At 37.9% G+C, this 23,393-nt stretch overlaps 4 protein-coding genes across 4 annotated transcripts; 1 reads left to right on the top strand and 3 right to left on the bottom strand.

Moving 5' to 3' along the window:
* Window positions 1-1,559: 1,559 nt before the first annotated feature.
* LOC114763284 (cytochrome c-type biogenesis protein CcmE homolog, mitochondrial-like) lies at window positions 1,560-2,745 on the bottom strand. Its single transcript, XM_028952914.1, has one exon. It carries the CDS (start codon window positions 2,614-2,616, stop codon window positions 1,837-1,839), a length of 780 nt encoding a protein of 259 aa, XP_028808747.1. The 5' UTR covers window positions 2,617-2,745; the 3' UTR covers window positions 1,560-1,836.
* Window positions 2,746-5,249: 2,504 nt separating this feature from the next.
* On the top strand, window positions 5,250-12,055 carry LOC114763238 (zinc transporter ZTP29). Its single transcript, XM_028952864.1, has 12 exons — window positions 5,250-5,704; window positions 6,264-6,322; window positions 6,476-6,568; window positions 6,688-6,777; window positions 6,874-6,955; window positions 8,247-8,302; window positions 8,439-8,495; window positions 9,146-9,186; window positions 10,134-10,201; window positions 10,680-10,736; window positions 10,815-10,932; window positions 11,589-12,055. The coding sequence occupies exons 1-12, from the start codon at window positions 5,641-5,643 to the stop codon at window positions 11,632-11,634; spliced, it is 831 nt and encodes a 276-aa protein (XP_028808697.1). The 5' UTR covers window positions 5,250-5,640; the 3' UTR covers window positions 11,635-12,055.
* Window positions 12,056-14,484: 2,429 nt separating this feature from the next.
* Window positions 14,485-16,823, bottom strand: LOC114763295 (zinc finger protein WIP5-like). The gene is made up of 2 exons (XM_028952922.1): window positions 16,070-16,823; window positions 14,485-15,077 (listed from the first exon to the last, which is right to left on the bottom strand). Exons 1-2 carry the CDS (start codon window positions 16,565-16,567, stop codon window positions 14,631-14,633), a joined length of 945 nt encoding a protein of 314 aa, XP_028808755.1. The 5' UTR covers window positions 16,568-16,823; the 3' UTR covers window positions 14,485-14,630.
* Window positions 16,824-18,127: 1,304 nt separating this feature from the next.
* LOC114763274 (outer envelope protein 80, chloroplastic-like) lies at window positions 18,128-23,345 on the bottom strand (the record flags this gene model as incomplete). Its single annotated transcript, XM_028952908.1, is given in 18 exon segments — window positions 18,128-18,746; window positions 18,952-19,021; window positions 19,136-19,283; window positions 19,414-19,529; window positions 19,606-19,684; window positions 19,761-19,831; window positions 19,968-20,108; window positions 20,208-20,361; window positions 20,871-20,906; window positions 21,007-21,088; window positions 21,204-21,294; window positions 21,629-21,698; window positions 21,808-21,905; window positions 22,097-22,179; window positions 22,287-22,380; window positions 22,966-23,190; window positions 23,192-23,251; window positions 23,254-23,345. Coding segments are annotated over 18 exon segments (1,865 nt in total), but the record flags the coding sequence as incomplete, so codon positions are not given.
* Window positions 23,346-23,393: the final 48 nt, after the last annotated feature.

Consider the following 23,393-nt stretch of genomic DNA (forward strand, 5'->3'; position numbering starts at 1 on the left):
TGAGGGTGTGCCCTTATTGCAGTGTTGAGCAACATTAAGGAGCGAAATGGCTGTTTATATGCATCGGCTCGTCTCGTGGCAAGATGCTAATTTTTAGTGATTACAATGACATTTGCATTAGTGGCTTCCCACCATTTCCTGAACCCCCCCTTCTCATTGATCGGGTCAATCATTCTTCAACCATGAATTCATCAATGAATAAACAAGATATCAACAGCATTTTGTTAAAATTAAGAAATTAATCCTAGTCGCCTACAGGGTCAAGAGACCATTGTAATTGTTACCTTTTTTAATATATATAAATTGTAATCGTCATAACTACAAGTTGAAATTGGAGAAGAAAAGCGACCGCTCCCTGCCACGCCGAACATTGTCAATCCCTCATAACATAAATTTGACATACTTAAAAGTCAGTTTTAATAATGACTAGTGTATTCACTTTTATTCTTCATATTCTCCGTTTTTTTTATTTTTAAACTGCCTGTTCATAATCTGCAGTATGTGCTCATTCACTTTTCTTTCGTCTGGGATCTTACTTTTTTTCGTTTTCGTTTTTAATCCTATGTCCTTTATTAAGCAAGTAACTGGAGACTCTCCACAGATATGATTTGGTTGATCGGTGATGGTAACGATTCAACGTCACACCAACAAGACTCCAGGCTGCTTAAGCAGCAACCGTATTATCTCACCGCGAGATTACATGAGCTATTGATTATGAAAACTATTTACCACCTTTCATATCTGTGGCTGGGTGTTAGTCCCCCACAGTCACCTCTTCTGAACTTGGTCAACAACTTGACTTTAATTCCCTCGTTTGAAACCGAAATATCAAATGAAACGAAATAAACTTTAAATTTACAGTAATCTCCTTTGCTAATGAAATATCCACAACAACATGAACCATATCCCACCAGCTTAGTTAAAAGTCCTTTCCAGCAGTCCCCAGCACAACTCTATCTCGTGGTGGGGGAAAAACAAGGTAACTTAACGGGAGAACATTCTTTTATTGCATAGTGACCCAAGCATTAACGGGAGAACATTCTTTTATTGCATAGTGACCCAAGCACAATCGGAGAAAATGAAAATGCGTATGAATTCAAAAGTGCAAGAGAAAAGGAAGAATATACTATTCGCAGGATAGGAGAAATAAAAGAACAGAGGAGCAAACCGAGGTTGTCAAGTGGCAGAGTTGGTGCCAAATTATCATGGAAAACCAATCCAATCGAGACAGAGGGTGTTATGGCGCCTGCATATTTCAAGATTCTTAGCCTCTGATCTTTTGTTCGTGGGTTTCTTACCGCTTTGTTTATTTATATGTAACGTAAAAGGGTGTTATGTCAAAGTGTGGACGTAGGATTACAAATCAACAGACCACTTACTCCGCAAGAGAATATGTGATTGAGAAAGACACAAGCGAGCCAAAATCAGAGCTCCATACAACTCTTGTTATTATTTGTCATTGCCGGGAGAACGCAATGCTCGTTATCACCGTATATGAGATGCATTTTCTATAACAATGTGCAAAATGCCCCTGTAACATAGGTTTCAGGCCATTCTCGTGCTCTAGTCTTTGTCCATAAACTCCTACCTCTCACAGCAAAAGGAAAGCATCTTACAGAAATCTTTGTAAACATAAGTTATCATTTCACTTATTCATTTGAGAAATGTCACCTCACAAAAATGATTTACCAATGCCTATCCTAATTATCATAAGAAAAACCTCAGGTTTGATAACCCCCTTCTCGTCCCCAAGATCATGATATGTCTAGTATAGTAGAACCAAAAAAAAAAAAAAAAAAAGGGAAAAGAATCTCAAAATCGAGTTGTACCATCCATCTATGAGCTCTTGGCAGCCTCTCCCACAGCAACGCCAGCCTCTATCATCTTCTTGTTTTTCTCAATTGCCGCGGCAACTTCTTTAGGCATATACTTTTCGTCGTGCTTTGCAAGAACCTCGGTGGCCGCAAAATAACACTCTCCACTCCTCGCCTTTCCAGACACACTTTTAGCCGAAACCTCTTTCTTGACTTCCTCTGTAAAGGGCTTTACAAACCCTTCAACCACCACGGAGTGCCCCTCCCTGAACAAATCTGGCAACGAGCCCTGGTACCGAACCAAAATGTCAGTAACCAAATCTGTGATCACGAATTCCATTTCCGGGGACGAAGCCGGATGCAGGACGCTGCCTTCGAGGACCAAACCACCCAAGCGAAACTTGTTTTTCGATGGGTTCGAGGAGTATTTTTCGAGAGCATCAGTCGGGGTGACATAGAAGACCAACTGATCTTGGAAATTATTCAAAACGATCACAATAAAACCTGCCATGCAGCTGAAGGTCAATGCATAGGTCCAGAGTCGGCGATTCTGAAGCTGCCTAGCTCGGGCGCCGATGTCGACCGTCTTCTTAGACCGTAGTGGCTGGCGGCGAGCTGTAGAGAAGAAACGGTAGCCGGATGAAGAAGATGCGAAATCAGTGAGAAGGATCGCAGGGGCATCAGAGGGCGGGGCAACAAACAAGGGCGGAGATGCGATGTGGTTGGGACGAAGAGATGACCGAAACAATGATGCGGTCCGAAGCAGATGAGATCGAAATCTGACGGCAAGAGGTGATGCCATCAGAATTTTGTAGGAGGAGTGCGAAAGAAAGACGCAGAATCCGAAGAAAAAGGGTTTAGGGTTTTCGATCAGTCTGAAAACGCAAATAATGAAGAACAAGGCTCATTCATGCTTTCGATTCGAGGCAGTTGGCGCCGCCGCCCAATTTTCAGAAGTTCCCATGTCCCCCCCCCCACCTTCATTTTTTTTTCCTTTGGCAACTCTTATCGGCCACGCCTGCGACACGCGAGTGGTAATATGGGGTAAGCGGCGAGTTGTAAATTATGAGATGAAAAACACCATGGTGAATTTTAGCTAATCCTCATGGATTAGCCCACCAACTATTTTTTATTTTAAAAATATTTTTTATGTAATATAAATAAAATATAATAAAATTTTTATTTTTTTCCGAATACTTGATTGAAAATATCAAACAATAATTTAGGTATTTTTTAAAATTTTTTATATTGGATATAAAATATAATTATAATTATAATAATTAATAAAATTAGAAAAAATGTGAGTCAACCTTTAGGTTGGTAGACTAACCCATGATGGGTTGTGGGTTTGATAGTATAGGTTAAAAAGTTTTGTTAGCTAGCAAATTGACTTTTAGCCAGCTTTAACATATTATTTTTGGGGAGTTAGTTTAGATTTAACCCATATTACTAGCTCTATCTAATAGGTTGTTTTTTTTTCCAACCCGATAGGTTGGCACCTCATAATAAATTATATGTGTTTAATTAATTTCAACGAAATTATATATCTTTTATTTAAAAAATTATACATTAATTTGAAATAATGAGTTTGCATTAGAAGTTTTAGACAAAATACATTAATTTGAAATAATGAGTTTGCATTAGAAATTTTAGACAAAATAAGATATCTTTTTTGGTTGCAGCCTTGTAGGTAAGCTTAGTTTTAAAAAAATGAAATGAAAAATTTATATAATCTAAATAAAATTTAAAAATGATACGCGTTTAGATATCCCTTGTTGTCACGAAATACAAGCAAAGGACCACGAAAGGGAAAGTAAGGCTATATTTTATTTCTTACGTAGTTATAAATTATAAATGTAACCACTACCTTTCTGATCAAATCACACGTTCAGAAAATAGTTCTCGCCAATCACCATCATGAACTATCAACATGGCGTGAAAAAAAAAAAAATCTTACTAGAAGTACTACCTCCGGTCCTTAATATAAGACTCCATTTGACTTTTTGTTTGGTCCTAATTATAAGACCCCATCCATTTTGTTTCTCATATTTATACATTTTTTTCCAAGATAGTCCTTCTAATAATGATAGTTTTAGCCAATACACTTAATTAATAAGGATATTTTAGGAGTGACAACACGTATTTATTACAAATAACTAACTTAACTTACTTCCTTAATCTCCTCAAATAAGTCAACTGGGTCTTATAATTAGGACCGGAGGTAGTATTTAATAAAAACCAATAAATAAAAAATGAGACTAGATACTAAACTTGTTGAGGTAGTGGTTTAAAGGTCAATTGGTCAGGTCAAATCAAGTCTAACCGATCATATTAAAATAATTTAATTTAATTAAAAATAACAAAATATAACAACATTAATAATCACTAATAACAAAATATAAGAATAGTTTGATTGTAATAATAATAAAGTATAATAATATTGAGAATTTTGATCTTTATGATTCATCATTAATTAAAATTAATAATCATTGATACCAAAATCATAATTAAAAATCATTCAAACCTATAAGGATTGAGATACTAAGAGCTGAATGATAAAAAAAATAAGACCAATAATAACATAATCATCAAAACCGGTTCACACCGGTTTTTACCGGTTTTCACTGATTCACTTCGATCTGACTAGTTCACTACTAGTTCGACTCTCTCCTGGTTTAACATTCAAACCAAATCGGACCACTAGTCCATTCACTAGTTTTCCAGTTGAACTGACCCGTTTGATCCAAATTTTTGTTTTCTGATAAAAACCAATAATATACTACATTTAGTTCTAAATATAAGAGTTTTCTCGTAGCACTTTGTAGTACATTACAGAGTGAATATTATATTTAAGACAAGAGACAGCATTATATTATTTTTAAGTCATACCAGAGTTTGCTTGATTTTTATTTTGGTCCTAAATATAAGATCTCAATTCACTTTATCTCTCATATTTTAGGAAAGACAAAACATATTTATTACAAAATAACTAACTTAACTAATATTTTTAATCCATTCAAATTTGTCAACTAACTCTTATACTAAGGGCAGAAGGTAATATTATTTATTTCCTTAAATTCTGTGTAATGCATTATAAAATTAATTCTTGTATATATATAAAAAAAACTCGATTGAAGGGGGCCTACTTTTTCTTTGCACGTACTACTGTTATTTACAAGGGAATTTTTTTTTTTCCACGGAAAGAAAGGTTAAGGTGAGACATGTCATGGGGCTTACACAGAGGCAAGACAAACCTTTGATCACAAACACCATCGAATTCAAATAATGCTTACGGATTATTCATCAATAAGATTCGGATGTTAGGCAAGGCAGGGCGTAAAACAAATTATTTAGGCGCGGAGCTTAGGGGCGGCAATGCGGCGGGACTCGGGAGTCATGCGGCACGGGCATAAAACTAGAAAATGACACAGAAAAACTGATGGGGCAGAAAAGAGAGAGGAGGAAGTCAGGTTAGGTATAGACTGCTGATAAAGAAAGCGTGAGGGAGTCTCCTCTTTCCTTGGCCCAAGTCCTCAAACCATCTCTTTCTTCTACTCTCCATTATATTAAAATTCCTTCTCCCTCTCTCGCTCTCTCTTCAAGCACCTATTTTTATACGCCCTCTCTCCCTGTTGCTACTCCACGTAACATACATTAGTCCACTTCCTCTCGCCTTTCTCTTGTTTAATCCTTTCTTCTCAACTGCCACCCAAAACTCCTTCGCATTTCTCACGACATTCTTCCCCCTAATTCTTTCCTCAATCCTGCTAACATTTGCTGCTTTTATTTCTCCTCCCATTTAGGGGAACATAGCAACAAATTCCTCATGGATTCTCAAGTCTCCGTAGCTCTTGCTCTTTCACTCGTGGGTGGTTTGAGTACTTCTATCGGTACGTGTGCTCCATCTTTCATTCTCACGAAGGTCAAATTCGGCCAGGATAGGAAGTTTGTGCGGTGCATTTTCACAAGCCAATTCTTTTTACTGCAGCGTGATTCTCAATACCTAAAACATTCGTCTCGTCGATCCCCGCCTTGTCTCCTCCACCTTTTCTGTTTATTTATACAGAAGTTCAGATTCATAATCTGTTTGTTTTCTTCTTCAAGCTTTTTTCCCCCCTGCACAATATGGTGCCATCGTTCGTGCATAAGACTGTCCTGTCATTCAACTAGAGAAGGATTTTCGCGTCACTTCTTCTATGGCAAGCATATTTAGGCTCTTGTAAACCCCTTTGGGAGTATGTCTACTTCCTGAGTATTGGGATTCTAGGAAAAAGTTACTTCTTTCCGGGTTCCATCTTTCATTAATTTGAATACATGGAAAAACATTTGAGATCCTTGCTCCCCGAACTATTAGCATACAGCGTCTTTTTTTATCTTGATTATAATTCCTGATAGAGTTTCTTTTTTTTTTTTGGCGCAATTTGACTAAAAGTTCTTAATGTGGAACAGGGGCACTTATTGTAATAATTAATCAATCTCCCAGTTTGAAGATGCTTGGGCTATTACAGGTGGTTTTCATCGGTTAAAACTTTGTGATCAGAACAAATCAGTTCATTTCGAATTTTTCCTTCCTCCTCCTAAGTGAAATGTGACATAAGATCAATTATATTTGTTCACACGCCTATGAAAGTCTGCCTTTCTAAATGTTTCTTTCCACATAGGGTTTTGCTGCAGGTTTGATGCTGAGTATATCGTTCTTTGACCTGGCTCATAATGCTTTGAACTCACTTGGCTTCTTCAAAGGCAATCTTTGGGTAGGCTATGCTTTTGAGCAATTATATATTTAGCCGATAGCAGTCTCTCTCTTTTACTTCTATCGCATGTCCTCTCATGCTATTTCAGACCAAAAAGTTAGACCTTCCTGTTCATGTAGTTTTTTGCGGGTGTCATATTCTTTGCTGTCGTGGCCAATTTTATCCCAGAACCAACGCTTGCTCCTGCTTCAGATATGAAGAGTAGAAAGGTTTTCATGATCTTCCTTCAAACAAAATAAATGTTATCTCTACACTTCTTTTATGCAAGCTAAATTTTGATTATATGACAACATTCTTTAAAATAGAAAAATGGGGATGAGGGAGGCAAGGACATAATGAAGAAGCGTCACCGCCAAGTTTTATACAGTGGGATAATTACAGCTATAGGTACCTGCATATTTCAAACTTAACCACTTGTACTGCAGTTCATTGTACTTGTTTATTGATTGACAAGCACATTGTGAAATCACTTCTATTTGCTTATCTGCAGTAAAAATGTATTACTGGTTATTTTGGTATCAGGATTTTACTCAAAAAATTGAGCCCTCTAATTGCAGTGTAGATTGCAGGTCAAGCCTTGCACAAAGAATACATGAATGATGTGTTTAAACCTCTTGCAATTCTGGTTATTTTGGTATTAGAATTTTAATTAAAGAGTGGTGGCTTCTTATTGCAATATAGTGATGACCACTGAATTGGGGTGAGAAACCTCCCTGAAGAGCTAATTATTGAAGTGGGAGAACCAGCCCCCACTTAAATTCCTTATAGGGTAACCTGCATTATTCAATGGGAGACTAGGCATTCCATGGTTTGGTCTCCATCGTATAGATAGAAGTTTAAATCTTGCACATATGTGTGATGAAGGCACATGATTTTGCCAAGACTATAACAAAAAATGAAATTGAAATTGGAATTTGGGAACACTTGACGATAGAATTCTTAAACAACAAAGGACGAAAAATGTAGAAAGGGAGTTGAAAATCACAAGAGCTGCTGAGGTGCTTTAAAATTTTAAGCACTATGAGTAAACCTATACAGTTGAACAAGTTGATAAAAATAGGAAAGAAAATAGAAAAGAAAAGAAAGCAATCCGCAGTTTACAAAAGCATAAATGCCAGATTATCAATTGAATTTACTGAAATACATGTGACTTGATAAGGAAGTTTAAGTATAATGCAAGAGAATAATGCCTTGATGACCTACCTGCTTTTAGTAACAAATGAGGTATTTTTCATTGATTGGAAGGTTATCTGATTAAAATGCTGTCACATATAGAGACCAGCTCACTGATTGCCGTTTTGAGTTTCTTAACCTAGCATGTATGTTTCAAAATTGTATATACCATGTATGTTTCTTACCTGTCCAATTCTATATCCTGATTTGTTGTATAATTTCGATTTTCCGACTTCGATATCAGCGGCATCACTTGGAGTTCAGGTTAGAGGCCAAGAGTGAAAATTTTAAATTATGAAGTGAAGGAAATATAGGATTTATCTCTTGACTATTATGCCCTGTGTTCAATGTTCCTCTAAGTTTTTTCTTTTTGGCTATCTACGCATCTTGTTGGTATAATCAAGTAGTGAATGAAAAATTGGAATTTGAATTCTCATTGACTATTATTTACCTTGTTCAATGTGGCTTCAAGTTTGATGTGGAATTTTCTTCTGTCATCTCACAGGTATAAGTTTACATAACTTTCCAGAAGGAATGGCAGTGTTTCTTGGATCCATGAAGGTATTCTGTCCACCCCCCCCCCCCTTTCTAAATGCTGAAGCGGTATCATGTTGAACTTTTGAGTGAGCGATTATATCTGCACATGGATTGTTAGTGCCTCTTGGATATGATGTTTGTCTTGTTATTCTTGCAATAGGGCCTTCGTGTTGGTCTTAACCTAGCATTGGCCATTGCTCTGCACAATATCCCAGAGGTAATATGCTGATCTTTCATAGTCCCTGCATATTCTGATTGTTATGATTTTATTTGACCGGTGCAATTAGCGATGAAGAAAAACCACTGCACTTTTTTTCTTGCCTAAAGTATTTAATGACTTGTCGTATGTGTATTCTAATCTTATTTTGCTTATTTTTATCGTTAAATTTTATATGTTTTACTTGCAATCAGTGGGTTTGTATACTTGATCTTTTACTCCAGTCTGTCATGAGGCCAGAGATTATCGATTATTTTTTTACCTTTTAGGTGCATGATCGCTCTTTCTACCCATTATAAGACTAAAAGCTACATCTGTATGGTAGATGCATTCTTATTGTATAAACGAAAAAGAGGCATATTATCTTTAGGTTCTACCTGGGAGACCTTGCATTGAGCTAAAACAGAGGTGCCCAGAAGAATGGCTACAAGATTGTCTTCCATGGACCCTGAAATTTTTTTTTTTTTTTTGTTTTTTTTTTTGGTTGGGGGGTGGGGCTGAGTGGCCTGGGGTTAAAAACTTAGAACTACGATAACAATTTATTTTTGGTCTTCCTAGCGTAGTTTTTTAAGCACACCATCATCTAAGAGAAAAATTAGTTCTGTGGAGCTTATCAGTTATTATAACTACATTGGTCATCTGCTTTCCAGGGTGTTGCAGTTGCGCTTCCTGTTTATTTTGCAACGCAGAGGTAAGAATTTTCTCGGCTACTGTTGGTTCCTCGTTTTTCAATTACTTGCAACAGACAAGAGGCTTCTATTTCTTTAAGCGTAAACAGAATTTTCATAGTTGGTTAGTTGCTAGTCCATTGGAGATCAAGAGGAAAAACAGGGAATGCAACAATGATATGTGTGAAACAAAGAAGCAGATCGTAAGAAAATATATGTTCAGTAGCTGTAAGAAGTTGATACTGGGCTTGCAATCCAAATAGCTTGTCCTGTAGGCAGTGTTGATGATAGTATGTCCAGGGCCGTCAGCAGACTTACTAGTTGCAACATGCATATGATTGTGGCAATGGAGGCAATTGCTAGGCTGTTGCTTGAGGATAATACTTTTGATCAAATCTAGGTTTTCTATTGTGTTGTCAGATATAATAAGAGAAAAGATTGAGACTGCTTTTGGATATGGCTAAAGTATATATTTAGTCCTTTAATTTTGAACAAGGTTTCAATTTTGTCTTTTAACTTTAAAAAGCATACATTTGGTCCTTTAACTCTAAAATTATTAGGCTCCAATGATTATTTTTTGTACCAATTATGGATGTTTTTGAAAATTAAACTTAATATGTTAGCATTTGAGAATATTTTATCAACATTTAAGATTTTAATGTCATCATTTTTTCAAAAAATTTTAGGGTTAAAGGACTAAAAATATATATTTTTAATTTAAGGGACCAAATTAAAATCTTGGACAAAGTTAAAAGACTAAATATATATTTTAGCCTTTGGATATTGATGCTCTTACTTGTCTACAAATGAACATAGATGTTTATGACATCACCTCTACGATGCGTACACATGTAAATTTTGATTTGGCTGATGTCATTCTTTTGTATGCCGCCTGTAGTTTGTTTTGCTATACTAATTACAATAAAGTATTACCTAAAGCTTTAATTTGTTGTTTATGAATGTATCTTAGCAAGTGGCAGGCATTCAAATTGGCTTCACTTTCTGGCTTTGCTGAGCCCCTCGGTGTTATTATTGTTGGTAAGCTATTTCCCTTTTGTTGCTTTGCATCGTTGGAGCTTTTTTAAGGAAAAAATGACTAAGAAGCAATGCGATATTATGACAATGATGGGTAATATTGATGAGAACAGGTATTATATGGGAATTTAGAAGGGTAATAGTATTTAGGGAATTAGAGTTAGAGGTAATTTAGGATATTTGACACAACCTTTACTCTAGGAACAGGGGAGTATCATGTGTAGTCGGTGTGAAATTGAATAAAATTTTGGCATTTGGTTTTTGAGGTTTCCATGTATCGACAAGTTTTAGAATGTGAGTCATGTTTGCTTGATATCATGCCTACTTTAGCCTCGTACACTTGCTCTCTTTCCCTATCATTCTCAACGTGAGTTGTCATGATATAATTTTGCAGATTTAATCTTTTACAAAACCATGCTTTTTGGAGTTTTACATTAATAGATTTGAATTTACTGTGATGAGTTTTCTCCTTTTCCTGCAGCCTATTTATTCCCTAGCAGCTTAAGTCCTGAGATTCTTGAAGGCTTGCTTGGATCAGGTTTGTGGTAATAGAAGTTTTAAATGTCACATTTTTGTGGTATTTATATTGATTATTTATGTTCTGCAATAACTGCAGTTGGTGGAGTCATGGCCTTTTTAACACTGCATGAAATGCTGCCATTGGCATTTGATTATGCGGGACAGAAGCAATCTGTTAAGGCCGTGTTTTGTGGGATGGCTTTCATGTCCGCAAGGTGACAAATCTCATTGCTTTATAAATTACCATTTGATGAGATGATGCTATTGTTCGAATTTTATGAATTCTCTGCTAAGGTTTGAAGTAGTGGTGTGATTCATGTTGTTAAGTATTGAAGGGAGCAAAATTCCCTTTCATGCTTGTTAACTCTAGATACCAAGCGAAAATCATGTTGGAAAGGGTGAAAGAAATTGTTTTGTGGAAAGATGGTGCACTTATGTTGGCCACATAGCATTGGGTCACCTCAGTTTTAAATTTTCCTGGTGCTATTATTCTTGGTCTGTACTTTGTCCTCAATGTCCATTGCCTTTGGTTTCTTCAGTTTTCTTTTTTGGGTGTGGGTAGGGGTGCAGAGGGGCTGGCTTAGAAAACTATCTGGATTTTTTCGTTCAAGGAGTTAGAATTAGCTGGGGACCTTGATTTTGTGGCCTGACATTGTCAAAACATATTTCTTGTGAGATTACCAAATAAGCAATATATTATCTTCTTCTAGTTCCTCTCAACAATGTCTTGAAACTTAAAAATGGGGTACAAGAAGTTCATATTCTGCTTGCTTTTTCTTAACTTTATCCATGCCTAGTATTCTGCTTGCTTTTCTTTCATACCAATCTTTGCCAGTAAGCTCATGTTTCATTAACATTACTGGATTTGCAGCCTATATTTTCTAAGCATCAGTTTACCAGAGGATATGAACTTGTAGCTGGGAACATGTGTCTTCCAAATGAGACGCATTCTCCCCGTGTGTGATTGAGGTGTCCGTGTTGACATAAACTGCATAGTAGCATTATCCCATCTGATTTGAGACGCCTGGGCTGTCAATAAGAAAGGCAAGAATGTACAGTCATTTGCGGAGGATATCAGACAATCAATATAGAGATGCATCTCCGACTTCATGATTTACCCTGAAGAAAGATGTACAGAGAATTTGAAAAATACCATCAATAATATTGTAAGCCGTCTGTAGTATTTTATTAAACCTCCTATTCTGCGTAAGATGTCTTTAATGTAACTGCATAAGAATGCCATTTCCTGTTTAGCCATCAACTTTCTTAAACTGCGCTGTTAATGAACATTTGAAGGATAATGGCATAATTGTTAATCCATAAGATTTCTTGCCTCCATACTTGATTTTCTTGGAAATTCTCCATTTTGCTTGAAAACCGGACTAGCTGCGTGAAGCTCTCAATTAAGGAAGCGGCGCCAGAACTTTTCGATCAAGGGCGGTAACGTTGTCACTTACAGAACTAAGGCATCTGAGACTGATATGCTTTTGACCTCCAGACTCACTAGCTTTTCCCCTCGCCCCGTTTTTCTCCGGCTTCTTTGTTTTGGATCTTGTTTTGATCAGGTTCACGAGCGTTGAGCACAACGAAATGGCTGTTATCTCAGTCCGCTCAACATTTTCGGCAGTGACCGAACAAGCCAGCATTTTGTAAATTTACGTCATGCAGACAATTAATTAAAATATATAAGAAAAACTCCGATGACTGATTCACATCCCAACAGACGCCCTCTGTCATTTTATATTTATTAAACTAGAAATAAATGTGTCTCGCGGAGTATGAATCGAGTTATATATTATTCATAATCAGCATATAATATGGGCATCTATTACTAACTAAATAGTATTTATATTAATCTTTATTCCCATCATTTTGCGTTGCCCCGAAATTCCTTATTCTCGTGCCTTTGTATCAACAAACTACATGAAGGCGAAGAGTTGAGTTGGAATTTGTGTCGTAGCGGACTGCTGGATCAGTTTCTGCAATGAACTCCATCAATGCCCCCAGCAAATTCTATATAGTGGAAAGCAATTTTGGATGAAAGCGTCTTCCCATTAACTCACACAAACGCATTGATTTAGGAGACAAATTAAAGGCTACTTCCTCCCACTGCGAGGCTAGGTCCCGGATGGACCTAGACGACAACATGAGCTCTATTCCTTAGCTACAAATTGCTCCCTAGCTATTCATATTCACGAAAGAGATAGGGTTCCTGGAATTAATATAGATCGGATAAAGTGCCACACAGAACAATTGACCCAAAAAGTATTGCAGCACACACATATTCATATATGATACTTGATTGATTTTTTTGGCCAAAAAAAAGACCAAAGAAGACATTTGGTATTGAGACTTTATGATCATTATTTTTTTGGGGGGACCATATAGTAATTTTCCCATCAAACAAGTCGAATATCTTAAAAAACTATGGCCAAGCAGAAACTAAAGGCACTTACCGGAAGCGTGGGTAAATCTTGTCTCTTGTGGAGGCTGCTACTTAGGTCAGGAGGGTTGGTGTGACGGATTGACGCTACTCTGTAATCCATTCACACACAAGAAAAGTAAAAGAACCCAAACTTCATTATTAGTTATCGATTTCATCACCCATTTCACTGTTCCGCTTAATCTTTTACGGTAATCTCTCTTCATTACTACAGGCCAAAAAAATCCCTCTTCATTACTCATTCGCCTCTCAACCCCAGCAGTTGCAAACAACGCTCTTGCCAAAGAAAAAGAACCCCAGCAACAAAGTTGTTATTTTTATTGTAATTTTGCTGTGAAAAGTGGAAATAACAACATAGTACAGTTGGACTTCCACACTGCTGAAGCACACTACAGATTATACTCTGAATAATCCAAATACACTGTACTTTTTGAAATGACATTTCAAGAGCCCGCATCCATCACTGCTTCATTTCAGATCCAGTGCGTCCCTCCTGTTATGATTACGTTTCCCATTTTTTTAAAAACGGAACCCTTTTTCTCTTGAATTCCTCATCATTTCAACGGAATCATTACAGCGAGTCGGCAACGTAGTATATGATGTGTCCATCACAAAGGAAATGGCAGTATAATTGCCTCCTAAAGCTGACCCCATGACACACGTTCATGAGCCTCAGGCAACTTGCTTTTTGCTCCTTCCTCTCATTATTTTATTCTTTTCTCACACTTTAATTACGACCCCTTAGTTTCTTTTCCATCAATGGGTATCGCCCCCTATACTGATACCTTCAAGTCGCTTCTTTGAAACCTTGGATCATACTCCTTCGCATTTAAGAGTGTTTGGTAACTTGCAAATTATAGTTTTAGAAGGATTTTTTTTTTTGTAAAACGAAACAAACTTCACCACATATTTACTTTGTAAACTGTAAAAACATTTCTGAAACTATGGTTTGATTTCTATCCAAACACTCAGTTTACAATTAACGTTCCATTTGAAACTTTACAACCGATAGCAGTTACCCGAGCTGAGAGACCCTAAAAACACTTTCTTTTTAATTCATAGTCTTTGTTAGCATATACTATATTCCTAACATACATCGTGTACTCACGGTGCAGATTCTGAGCGATAACAACGCTAGCTAGCTGGCGAGAGCAAACCTTTTTTTTTTTTGGCCAAAGGCGAGAGCAAACGTTGGATGCACATTATATAAACCTTTTCAAATTGAGTATCTTTTGGCATTTGAGTATGTGTCGAGATCGATCCTAGCATCAATTTATCTCTGGGTTACGTTTGGAGCAAGAGAGACGTGGATAAAAGGAAACCGAAACCCAAAAGGAACAAATTTGCTTCATTAATATGCTAGTCATGCACAAGTCCAAAAGTCGAAAGCAAAAATTAGTTCAATGTGAGAAACCACAGCTAAAGCTCCTGACTAATTATACAAAGTGGCGGAATTAACCCATAATACAATTAGTTATGATGAGAATGAAAGGAGTCATTTGGGTGGTCAATTTCAGAGGGCACTTCATCCTGATGGAGACAGTCAACACCACAAGGCGTGTGGCTATGTCCGAAAGCCTTGACATGATCCTTAAGAGATCTTTTATGCTTGAAGTCAGAGCCACAGGAGCAATACCAGAGTTTGCCACAGTTCTTCTCGTGAGTTCTCCAATCACCTCTCACTGCAAATGCTTTGCAACATTTTCTACACATGAAAGGCTTTATCCCGTGCTTTCTCTTGTAATGGGTTTGAAGGGTTCTGAAGTCTTTTAGAGGTTTAGCTCTGGGATGCTCGATGTTGTTCTTGCACCCAGGTGCACAACAATAGCATGGAAGCCTCAGCATTGCTGTTGGCTGTGTCCCCCTTAGAGACTCTGGTCCCCTTCTGTATTCAGATCCATGCCCCCACATATGCATCTACACATCAACACTGATCGATCTTAACAAAAGCAGTTCCATGCATCAATTCTTCAATTCAGTGGATCTGAACTAAAATCTGTGGCTGATAAGTGAAACAATTAACATGTAATTGCTAATAATTACCTATAATTAGGTCTATGCGACGTGACCGTGTCGTTTATTTTTAAACTAATTTCCAATGTCGGCCAAGTTCGGGAGTCAGAAGGCTGGCTATACCTAGCTGCTAGCGCTAGCTAGAAGGATGTGTGAATCGCATCCTTTCTCAACACGTTTGATCACTTATTTCATGGAGCATAAATGAAAAGGCAACGGTGTAGGGTATCCTTATAAAGGAAAAGTTGGAAAAGCTGAAAACGATTTGGAACACTGTGCATCTATATCTTTTGGCTAGCAATAATGGTCACCTATTTAGCTTAATATGCTTTTACTTGAAGTCGTTCTCATTTTCTGCCTCCTCGGTGTTCAGATTGTTCTTGGGTTTAAACTTAGATCTCATATTACATTAAACCCTAGTGAGCGATTATCCATCTTTGGACACCTCAAGTTTGTACTGCTGAACAAAGTGGGGGACACGCCAAAGTATTAATTAACAAGGTGCATGTCGGTACGTAGAATAGTTCAGCGGAAATAGAAATATACCTATGTAGGTGTGAATATACGTGAAACAGACCTAAAGTATATAGAATAGTTTCACAAAGAGGGAATAATGCGATCTTGAGTAAAAGAGGAAGTAATGGAAAACCCTAAAACGGACAAAGACTTTAACAAATCTAACACCTTTAATTTGGTTAAATGAAGCCATGACATACATAGGTGAAAACTTTGAATTAGGCTCTTCTCTTTCACAGCAAATGTTCACGAAAAGTAAGATGAGAGATCGAGGAGGGAAAAGGAAAGGGAAAGACACCCTTTCTTTCAATCTTAAAATATTTCTCTCTCCTCTTGAGAGAATGAATAATCAATGTTGAGCAGGATGGAAGAGGACAAACCTGCATGTTGTTGTATCTGTTGAAGGTCTTGAAACAAAGAGGGCAGGAGAACTGTGTGGGACCAATCAGAATCTGAGCTTGGGTAGGGATCCAATACTGACCGCCTGGAGTGATCCTATCAGAGAGATACCCAGAAGATACAGTTGTGACTTCGTCTTTGTCTGAAACTGTCTCTGAGGAGCATAGGTTCGAATCAGCCAAGTCAGGCGATGAACTGCTTGGGGTTGGAAGGCCGAGGTGTAACTGCAAAGCCAACGTCACAGGATCATCATTCAAAGAACCACACCCCGTGGCTCCTTCTTTCTGCTTGATGTCTACTTGCATATCATCTTCGTCATGTCTTGGAGGGCTTAGGTTAAGGAGAGGTAGGGCTTCTCTCGGAGGAGGAGAAGAGGGTAAAGCGAGAGATGACGAGTTAAAATGAGCACAAGGAAAGTTAAAGGAGGAGGAGAAAAGGAAGGGAGAATTGAAGGCTTCGGGGCAGTAGGGGTCGGTCATGTTAAAAAGTGGGAACCAGGGAAGGGAGGTTCAAAGGCTAGGTTTGTAAAATGCGAGAGTAGAAGGAAAGGAAACTAAAGGAAGTGGCAGTGGAGGGAGAGATAAAAGGGAATCATTAAATAGTAAAAGTGAGATGCATGAAAGATCCATGAGAGAGAGAGAGAGGAAGCATGGGCAGAAATCCAATGTGGTTGGACCCATTCAATTGAAGCAAAAAGGCAGCGACAAGAAATCACTTTGCGAACTGTGACCTAACCTAATCACAATATGGAGAATGCTTGATCAGGCAAATCGGGAATAGCTGGAGTGATGATTCAGGTATAGTGTGGGAGCAGATGAAAGATATATATATATATATATATATATATATATGAATGATCATTCATGAGCTTGTCTTGGGACTTGGAATCAACGGCTTATACGTCTACAGTAGTCATTGTGATTAATCTAACAACGTCTTTTTTGAGAGAATGTAATGAGCTTATTAAAAAAGAAGTGCATGGGTGAGAGGCTTCAGTGTGAAATTCACGTCATGGGGAATAGAAATAGCTGGGAAGCGAAGCAGCAAATGCTTTGGCCTGCACGCCGTGGGTCGGCTTGGCTCCCCAAACAGCACAGAGACTGTGTCTGTGTCCTCTGTCTGCCCGGCTGCACTCTTCACTCTCTCTCCTCTTTCTCTATCTTTTGCAGATCACTCTCTCTGGGGATCCGCTTGTCTCCTTCACTCTCTCCGGGGCCAAACGGAACAATCCGTTCCGCTGCGGATCACACCTCTTTGTACTTCACCCAATTTCTTACAATATCCTCCCTCTTTCAAACATCCTCGTAAACAGATATTTATTACTTAATTAAACGCACGTTTACCTACAGGTAATTGAAATTATGTTATGAAAAAAGAGGTAAGTAATTTTAATATACACTTAAGCACATTTTAGGAAAACAGACATTAATTACCCTTGAAAATTTGCAAAATATCTCATGTGACTTTCCAAAACTCGCCTTGTATTTGAAACAGATGCAGTTTGTTGCCTCATATGCCTATGTACATGCTCCTACCCTCTGTGAGTGCAGACATGAATAAAAAGTGCGGATGATTTAATTAGTTGGATCCGCCGTGAAGATGGCTTCATGAGTCAAAAGGGGTCATCATGATTCACGTCCGTCAACTTTTATTCTCTTTCTGCTTTGCCCATCCGTGCCATCACTGCGGCTCGGCTTTTCTATGTACCGATAGCAGGTTTTATTAATTAAACTTAATTTCTAGCCAAAAAAAGTCTGCTACATCTATTTTAGAAGTTAGAGGATACAGAAACCAAAATTTTAAAAGTACTTTTACATTATAAAAAATAAGTATGTAAAAAAATTAATCTCATTTTACAAAAAAAAATTTAAAAAAAAAACTTTTTCTTCTCACCAAACCCTCGTTAATGTCGTCACAAGTTGCTTTAACTTGGTGTGTTTCGTGTTGTCTATTTCTTAACCTGACGTACGTTACTTTCGACTCTCAATGCATTTGACCATTCGATCAAACAAACAAACAAATAAATATAAACATCTGGGTGGGAGAATACGTGCAAGTCAGAACTTGACACACGAGATCTTTGTCAATGGCACAGCAGTTCAAAACCACCAATGACATGTGAATGTTGAAAATATGGATTACAAGAATATTGAATATACGATATTGTCTCCAAAATTCCAACAGCATATGTACAGCAGAGGACGAGGGGAAGAAGTCAAAGAGTCTCCCTATTCTAAACTGGGAAGAGACATGCCCCAGCCTTGGCATGCTCACCAAGGCGCTGTGTCCCCAACAGTGAACCAACCTCCCTCCTTGGAATCAAAATGGAAGCAAGCCATTTCATGCGAGGCATTAGCAATCTAACCGTTAAAAGAAGCCATCAGGACAGCTAATTAATATTGGGAAAACAAAAGGCCATACGCTATTTCACAAGGATGACAAAGCAAGCTTTCGTGAGGACACGGGGAAGAACAAAGTGGGCTCCGGGCGGCAGGCTAAACGTTTAGTTTCTATGACCGACTCCGAAGTGAAATCTCCTTTCACGATTACCATTAAAGGCATACTCAAGACGCAAAGGACCCAATGGAGAATCCACACGGATCCCAAACCCATATCCGCATCCGCTCCCAGGTTTCAGCCTTGCTCCAGCAGGGTCACCTTATAAAAACCAAAATGTGATTCGCAAACACATCTCCACAGAAAGGCATCAAAAGACTCAAATGTTTAATGGTTAAAATTGTTCAATTAAGACAATTTAGATATTGTGCCACTTGACTTGACTGTTGAATCTTAATACTAACCTAGCATCACTTGTCATATGTTTTATATCATATATTTCACAAAAATTAACAGTTGAGCCTACCAGGAACAGTTGAGCCTGATCCAAGATCTGTTCCATAGTCGGAAAATAAAACTCCTTCTACTGGCCTCAACTGCAAACAGAAACAGTATTAAGATCAGTGAACCAACTTCTCTCCAAACTTATTTTTCGCCAAATGCATGTATCCATGGGCATCTACAAAAACACGTTCAACAAATTCAAATACCATCGGGAAAGAAACTTCTCCAGAGCCAACAATATATGATCGACCAGAGCCCACAGCACCTTCTTCGTAGCCTCTCACACTATTTGTTCCGCCAATAGGGAATGCTTCAAAGGGAGAGAAATTTCCCACCACATGACCACCAGAGAGGCTACCAATGAAAATTAACAAATGCAAAATAGATCATTGGTTCATTTTTTGATAACAACAGATAATCTGCTTTTGTTTTACAGGGAAGACACATCATTCTTGTTCAAGAAAGAAGCACATTTATTCCATACCTTAAAAGAAAGCGAGTAGGACCTATCTCAATGCTCGTCCTAGCACGCACATTCGTCCTATTGAAGGACAACCACTCAGGCAAAAGAGGAAGTCCCTGTTCCATATTGAAGACAAGCTACAAAACCAAGCAAATAAAAGTGAGAATCAAGAAGAGAAATTTGCATTACAGGACAGAAGAGTATATAACAGACCATAGAAGACCCATGATCGCCAGAACCAGTGTAAACAGTCTCAAATTTAGCAAGCAACATGTCATCATGGGTATTTCCACTGCAGGGAGACATTGGCGAAAATATTAGAAACAAGAAACCAAAACAAATGCAGCATTTATTTTTAGGTTGCAAACCCTGCAGTGAGAGGACTACTGTAACCATCCTTGATGATAGGAGTCCCTTTGTCGTCACGAACCCCGGCATGCTGGAGTAAAAGCAATCATTAAAAGAAAAGGGAATACAACTTAGCTTATTGCTTATTCAGAAATGATTAAAAAATAGGAGGAAAAACAACCACTCACAAAAACCAGCCTCGCTACTTAAATTGTGAATTTAAGTACCTGAAAAATAAGCCCTGCAGTTCCACTCCACTTTGGCCTGACAGGTCGACTGAACTCTATACCAGCTGTGACACGACCAATGGTCAGGCTACTATTATCAGGCTGGTTACCATGAACAACTGTTCCAGGGGTTCTTGAGTTCTAGTAAGAAGTAAAGGACATGCCAGAAGACACAACCTTTAGCTTAAAAGCATCAAGATTACAGAAGTTGAACAGGGACAAAATAAACCTTCAAATTACCTGAATCATTATTGTCCTAGATGTTCGTTTGTCATCTCCTTGAATCCAAGGGTCTGTGAAGTTTATCCGAAATATTGAGTCAATCTGACCCCTCTCCAAGGATATATTGAGTTTCTGGTTGCGTCCAAAAACATTCCTATGAGAATAGGCAAAGCTGCAATAATCATAGTATGAACGATTACACCAGCTGTATCAACTATTCAATCTTTTAAGGTGGAAATTCAGCAAACATTATAAACATAGATATCAATAAGAAACGCTTTTATTCGGTTGACAATACTAACAATGTACACATGTTGATGGAACCCAAGCTCAAAATGACACCAAAATTAGCAATAATCTTGCCGGAGTAAGAGTACAAGTCTAAGCAAGATGAGCTACAATTCTGAAAATAGCAACATTCACTCACTAAACACTTACCCTCATCTAACACCAAAACCCTACATTATAACTCGAGTTGGCTTGTACACATATTTATCAATGCCATTAAGCAGTATAAGAGTAACAGAAGCCAGATAAATCAGCCTCAAAATGGCTTACATTGCAGCAAGGGAGCTTAGATTATATTAATAATAACATAGAAGGAAAAAATACGATGCTGCAGGATAAATCATCCGCTAATAACTTTACAGCAGCATGATGCAATGAGGCGTATGAGCTCACCTTCCAATAAGTCCAGACAGAGGACCACTGGTAATCCTGTGATCATAAATAACAGAGTTAGACCATGCAGCAGAGGAATTAGTTATTTAGTGTGTATTAACTCCATGAATGCATGCTTGAAATTAGTACGACTCACCCACTCGATATTCCACCACCTGCTGAAAATCCTCCACTAGGACGCTCCACCACATTCATCACCAAATCAACCTTCCCTGTATCTACAATATTGCAGAAACAAAATACGCTAGTTTCAAGGAACGGTTATACTGACAATTTACCTTCCTAATAGCTACTGAACTCAAATGAAGCCCATTTTTCATTACAATTTATTACCTGCTGGCTGAGGAATAATGCTAACATCTTCCATGATTCCCATAGTTAACACAGTGTCTACATCTCTTTTTCCCTGAATCATACTGTAGACCTACAATAAAATTGTATATTGTACCAAATTCCTTGTTAGTAAACACGCCAAATCAACCTGGCATATTTCCATGAACAAGACTCTCTACACGCAGGTATGCATGAATTAGAGTAGTAGATCAGCTGTTCCCTACAGAAAGAATTACTATAGACTGAAGAATGTTGATGACTTCACCCGTTAAAAAAAAATAATTAACTTCAAAAGGCCAGGAGATTCTCTCTATTTAGCTTAATTTGCACAGACATGGAAAGAACAAAGGTTCTTAAAAAAAGCAATCAACAGCTAACTCTCAACTCAAAATGAATTATTATCTTCAAAGTATTCGAGTGAGTACCTGCCCCTTCTTGGTTGTAATTTGCCTGAGTATTGTTTCTGGCTTTGTCTTCCCTAAAGTAGGCTCACCTCTGACAATAGCAAACTAAGTTACTAATAATAACTTAATAAAAATCAGATGAGAAGTTTTGTGGTTTTGTGACTGCACGTGTGCAGGCGAATTGAATTGAAGATCCTTACGTCTTCCTATCTAGAAACCGTATAGAGATGTTATTGACCTCAGCTTCTGAAACTTGCAATCTCAGAATACCCCCTGAGAGAGTCTCAACAGCTGAAACCTATAATAATGATTAAATGAGTGGGGAAATTAGAGTGGGGAACAACAACAACCATTATCCTAGTTGGAGCACAAGCTAAGCAGAGTTAAAGCCCATAAATATATGGAGCTAAAAGCACTTAAAAACAGGAAAAAGCTTATATTACCAGATTTTGGAGGATAAACAAAGATATGGTCAAAAAGGCAAGTTACCATAGCAAAAAGACCACGCTCCATATACCAGCCATTGATGGATGATATTGCTTCATCCAGTCGCCTTAGATTGATAACTTTCCCTGTACAAAGTAACATAAAATTGTTATGGAAGACTGCTATGAACAAAGAGTCATTTAATTTGCATATATATGATTAGAACTGCATAGGAAAGGATGAAGAAGATTACCATATCCATCCCGAAATGAATCCTCTAGAAACTTTGCTGGAAGAACATTAGCTCCTTCACATACCAAACCTTGGAACTCTTGATTTGCTTCTACCTTATGCCACAAGAAACCAGCAGTAATTATTAGATGCATGGGCAATTCATAGATTTCTTTGACCAATTTCAATGTAATTGGGGAAAAAAAAAATCTAATAAGCATTCTGTTAAATTAGATAAATGATGCAGGGTTTCTACTTCTGTGGGAAACATTTTCGCATTTCCAAAGCAAAAGTAAAACGCGACCATCTTTTAACTTCGTACCATGCATGCCTTAAAAGTAGAAAAACACAGCTTTCCCAGAACATTAAGGACGTGAATTTACTTATTTTACTACTGCAAAAATGTAAAGCACTCATGGTTTCCAGCTCATGATACTCACTACTCTTCTTGAACATGATAAATTTAATTTTTCTGGGAAGGTCAGTAATAAAGTAGAAAATGAACAAGGCTTTACTCTCTTGTAAACAAAGTTGGATATAGAAGTGATCAGTAAGGATAAAGATCCAAACTTTGGATACAGAGTCAAGTATGCAATCACTTGCAATTGAAGATCATGGCAACATATGACATTTTCGGTGAAACTCTAAATAAACAGAATTAAATATAAAACAAAAACAGTATGCCTCTTTTGCACTCGTACCTGAAATACCAATCTGATGCCATCACGGGTATCAACCGCAACTGGCATGCACGAGCAGAAATACCCACTATTAATGATGCGATGCACATCCTCTTGGACCTCGCGCACAGTAAGAGCAGAGTTGGGTCGGCAAGCTTTGAGGGCCTGAAGTGCCTCCATCTCAAGGTCCTTTCTCTCGAGCTCCTCTCCATCCTTGTTTCTAACAAGCACCTCACTGATCAGCACCCCTCTCTTCGTTCTGTCGACTTGAAGCGTGCCCCTTCTGTGGTGTCTCCTTCCCTTCTGCCCCGATTGGCTCGACTCCGCCAATGACAAGGAAGCTGAGCAGAGAATAGGTGACGTTCCTTTCAATGCTCCCTTGTCACCAGTCCCAGACCCCACTCGAGGACAACGATGCTGAGCAGAAAAAAGACGATTAACCCTTTCGT

The sequence above is a fragment of the Neltuma alba genome, unplaced genomic scaffold (genome assembly GCF_004799145.2).
Source record: "Neltuma alba isolate B1F8T4 unplaced genomic scaffold, ASM479914v2 tig00001767_pilon, whole genome shotgun sequence".
NCBI lineage: Eukaryota > Viridiplantae > Streptophyta > Magnoliopsida > Fabales > Fabaceae > Neltuma > Neltuma alba.